Below are 4,244 nucleotides of genomic sequence, written 5' to 3' on the forward strand. Positions count from 1 at the left end.
CAATGATTGCACAGTAGTTTAAGGTGGCACGAAATTATCTCTAATTTAAGCACCAATAACAAGACTGGAGCATTGTAGCTAGATACTCAAGAGTAGTCAAGCTCGACAACAATCGAAAAAAATATCAATAGCAGCATATATGTCGACTTTAGATAGAGCAGTACATTTCTAATAACTTAAAAATTCAATGTTACAGTAAACATAGAGTGATGATAATACGTTTCAAAATAATCGATACTGCCCCAATAAGCAGCACCAGTAACAAAAGGAATTTAAATAGACAAAAGCTATCAGGCATGCTAGCTTGATCTTGCATATGTTTAATCCATGCTTTTCAGCATGAGTAGAACTCGATATTGCAGCCTGACATAGATAATTTGCAGAGCTTGCGCAGAAATCTTCTTGTTGGATTAACACCCACTGAGAGTACTAAAGAAACCCTGCGGAGGCGTTTTGCCTTTCTCATAATATAGTATATGAAGCTCTTCTCATCTTGTGTCTCACTAAACCCATACATAACCACCCATTCTAGAGAGATTAAGTCGACTCCTTTGTCTCTCCAGATTGACAGTTGACGGCAATTGCAATCAGATGTGCATGGGATATACCCGGCCTGCTGAAACACAAAATAAAATAATCTAGTAACTGACCTGATTTGGACAGAGGTAGATAGCAAATAGGGGTAGAATAGAAACTAGTAAGACAAGAAATATACCTCTCTACGAAACATTTGAAGGGACAACTTTCTCACACAACTGCTTTTCTTGAGAAGGCTTATGATTGTTGGCCCAAATTTGTGCTTAGTTTGGTTCGCAATGAACTCCAACTCAGAACAATAAGGAAGATTCACATTCTCTATAGGGTTGTTTTGGTCTAGTTGATCCTGCAAAGGTACCCAGATGAACTATCATCAGAGAAAGAAATTCTAGTTATGCCAAATATCTTAAATAAAGTCAGTAAGACGTTTTCTTGCTACCCATGCATTATATATTTTCATCATTAAGATCTACCGATCAAGCACAGAGAAGTATAAAAACAAGATATTTTTTAATAAAAAATAAAAATAATTTCATGTCATATAGGAAAAACATTACTAGTGCAAAATGCAAACTCTCATGAGCATCTATCATATATAGCAGGTCAGCAGATGTGTGCATGATAGATACGTACTGGAGCAATAGGAACTTCGAGCCGTAGAGTGTGGACACGTGGGAAAAGCTGCAGGATCCTCATGAAATTTGACGAGCCTCCAGCGGCATCCACCAGACACTCAAGCTTGAGCCAGGTGACGACGAGCCTCCGGAGGCACCCTGGCAATTTCCATGGGAGAAGCTGGCCGGGGCAGCAGTCTTCCCAGTGGAGCTTCTCCAACGCCGGCACAGAGAGCAGCATCAGCGCGCCGGCGTTGTTCAGCACAAAGCACGTGTCCACCACCATCTCGCGGAGGTTTCCGGCCACCACCCCGAGCCGCTCCAGCTCCATGATTGCGGAGAGACGCAAGCTCAGGAGCGACTGCGAGGCGACGGTGAGCACCCTCAGGCCGTCGACCATGAGCAGCTCCAGGACCCTGATGCGAGGGCAGCGAGACGACACGGCGTCGCTGATCCCCTCGCCGTCGTCGGTGAACCGGACTCCGGCGAGGTACAGCTTGGTCAGCCTGGCGAACGTACCTGTCTCGGGCATCCTGAGGTCAACCCCCATGAAGGTGACCGAGAACTCCGTCGCCCTCGGGAAGCACGGCAGCTGGAGCGTCGCCTCACCCACCATGTAAAGGTTCACCGCGTCAGGGGACAGGAAGATGCCGAACCTGGCGGTGACGCGCGGCGCGGCGAGGGCGGCCGTAGCGGCGGCGAGGCGGACGGGGTCGTCGACGCCGGCCGCAACGTCGACCGAGATGAACAGGTCGTCTATGTCGACGTCGTCGGCGTAGCCGCGCAGGACGCCGTCCACGAGGTCCGGGAATCGCCGGACGCGGGGCGCCGCCGCCGCCGCCGCGTCGACGTCCTGGAAGAGGAGCCGCGGGAGGCGCGTCCAGACGCCGCCCCAGCGGCGGGACAGCACGCAGGTGCGCACGGCCTCGACCAGGGGTATGAGCACCAGGATGTGATGGAGCAGATTGTCGGGGAGGTCGCTGATCCGGTCGCCGCCGGGACAGGAGACTCCCACGCTACGATTGTCAGCCATGGCGAGATCAATCTATTGGAGCCTCAGATGCAGGGGAGGTTCTAGGGTTTCGTGACGGCGGCTTGCTGCTGCGTGGAGCGGAGGAGAGGGAGAGCGCGGCGCTTTGTAGCGGAGGTGTCCGAGCAGAAATGGTATGGTCTGAAGCGCATTGCTCAGGGTCAGCTGGGGAATGAGTGGGCAACGCGCGTATACACAGCTGGACGCAGCGCCGACGAGCCTCGGCCGTGCATCTCAGAACGGACGCCTTAGATGAACCCAACGGCTCGCTTTCGCGGAATTTTTTATTTTTAAATAATACGTCCGATTCTAGAATTCAAAAAATGAAGCCCCATCGTCAACCTAGCCAACGAATCGGCTCTGTTCGCTTCAGCTTATCAGCCGGTTTATCAGTCACCGAACAGTATTTTTCTCTCATAACAAATAAGCCATTTCAACTTTTCAGCCGGCTTATAAGTCCAACCGAACAGGCTCGAAAATTTCGTCTACTGATACGAGCCACTAGACAAAATTTCCTATTCGTCTATCCAATGGACGAAATCATGATAATTTCGTTCACACCAGCGGACGAAATTTATATAATCCACAAAAATGACGAAAATTGCACGACGAAAACTAAAGTTCGTCCACCCATCGGACGAAATATTGCTTTCATCCGGTACCCAGACAAAAATTTAGTGTGCATCCCTCGCCCCTCGCCGGACCCAGCCGCCCCGCCCGCGCAGGCCGCGTGCCCGCTGGCCCCCGCCGGCTCTGCCGCGCGACCCCGCCCAAGCCGGTCGCACGCCGGCGCATCCACCGCCGCGCCGCTCGCCGTGCGCGCTCGCTGCCGCTGTCGCCGTCCCGCATGAGCTCGCTGCTCCATGCCCGCTCTACCAGCTCCCGCTTGTCGCGGCGGCCTGCTCGCGTTAGCCGCGCCACTTCACGGACCCCAAATTCGTGCGTTTCTCGCCGCCGCGCGTGAGAGCTTGCCGCGGCCACTCGTACAGCCGGCTGGTGGCGTGGTGCAGCTGCAGGGAGGAGCTGCTGCTTGCTTCTTGATGGGTGCATATTGCTTGGTGGATTCTATAGATTGTATTCGGTGGAGCTAGGAAATTAACAGCAGCCCTCGCGGACCGCTCGCCCACGCTCGTGCGCCCGCCCGCTCGGTCGCTCGCATGCTTGCCCGCGCTGAGAGAGAGGCCGACGCCAGAGATAGAAGAGAGAGAGAGGCCGATAGGGGTGATTTCGTTGAACTGTTGGACGAGAACGTGATTTCGTCTGATGGGACGACGAAATCGTCGGACCCACAACATTTTCGTCCGAACAGCTTAAAATTGTCTTTTGGACCGACGAAAATCTTATTTCGTCTACTTAGTTAGACGAAATTTCTATATTTCGTCTGCTCGTAGACGAAAATAGAATTTCGTCTGCCTAGCAGACGATGGGGCACATTGTTGAAATTTTTAGGATCTGATGTATTAATTTGTAATTACGTACTATTTTGTATTAAAAAAAATAAAAATTTCGCGCGTACACAGCTTGTACCTTGTAAGGCCCTGTTTGGGAAGGGCGTGTTAAAATTTAACAGGGTGTTAAACTTTAACACCCTCAAATAAAGGTGTTAAACTTTAGTATCTTGAGGTGTTTGGATGATCTGTTAAAATTTAACACCTTAGGTTGTAATTGACAACTTTACCCCTCATTACTCCTCTCAATGGCAGCCAAATACCCCTTCTTCCTTCTTCTCCTTCCTCCTCCTTCCTTCTTCCTCCTTTCCTGTGCCTGGCGCCTCCGGCCCCACCCCTGCTCGGTCCACGCCGTGCCCGGCGCCAGCGTCGGCGTCGGTGCTGCCGGCCGCCCCGTCGGCCCTTCCCCTGCGCCTGCCGCCTCCGGCCCCGCCCCGCCGCCGGCGTCCCCTACCGCGGCGCTAGCGGCCGCGCCCGCCCGAGCCCCCAACGCCACCACCGCGCCCGCCCGAGCCCCCACCGCCACCACCTGCGCCGCCCGCCGGTCCCCACACCACCGGATCGGCCTCGCCCGCGCCCGCGCCCGCCGGCCGCGCCAGCCGCCGCCCACGCGAG

General features: G+C 53.5%; 1 protein-coding gene across 1 annotated transcript; it reads right to left on the bottom strand.

Annotated features, from left to right (window-relative positions):
• Positions 1 to 1,140: 1,140 nt before the first annotated feature.
• On the bottom strand, positions 1,141 to 2,184 carry LOC101768221 (putative F-box/FBD/LRR-repeat protein At4g03220). Its single transcript, XM_004959677.1, has one exon. The coding sequence runs from the start codon at positions 2,182 to 2,184 to the stop codon at positions 1,141 to 1,143; it is 1,044 nt and encodes a 347-aa protein (XP_004959734.1).
• Between the last annotated feature and the right edge of the window lie 2,060 nt (positions 2,185 to 4,244).

The sequence above is a fragment of the Setaria italica genome, chromosome II, assembly GCF_000263155.2.
Source record: "Setaria italica strain Yugu1 chromosome II, Setaria_italica_v2.0, whole genome shotgun sequence".
In the NCBI taxonomy this organism is placed as follows: Eukaryota; Viridiplantae; Streptophyta; class Magnoliopsida; order Poales; family Poaceae; genus Setaria; species Setaria italica.

Bases quoted from the DNA above. Each gene is read 5' to 3' on its own strand.
- LOC101768221 (XM_004959677.1), bottom strand. From the start codon at position 2,184: ATGGCTGACAATCGTAGCGTGGGAGTCTCCTGTCCCGGCGGCGACCGG.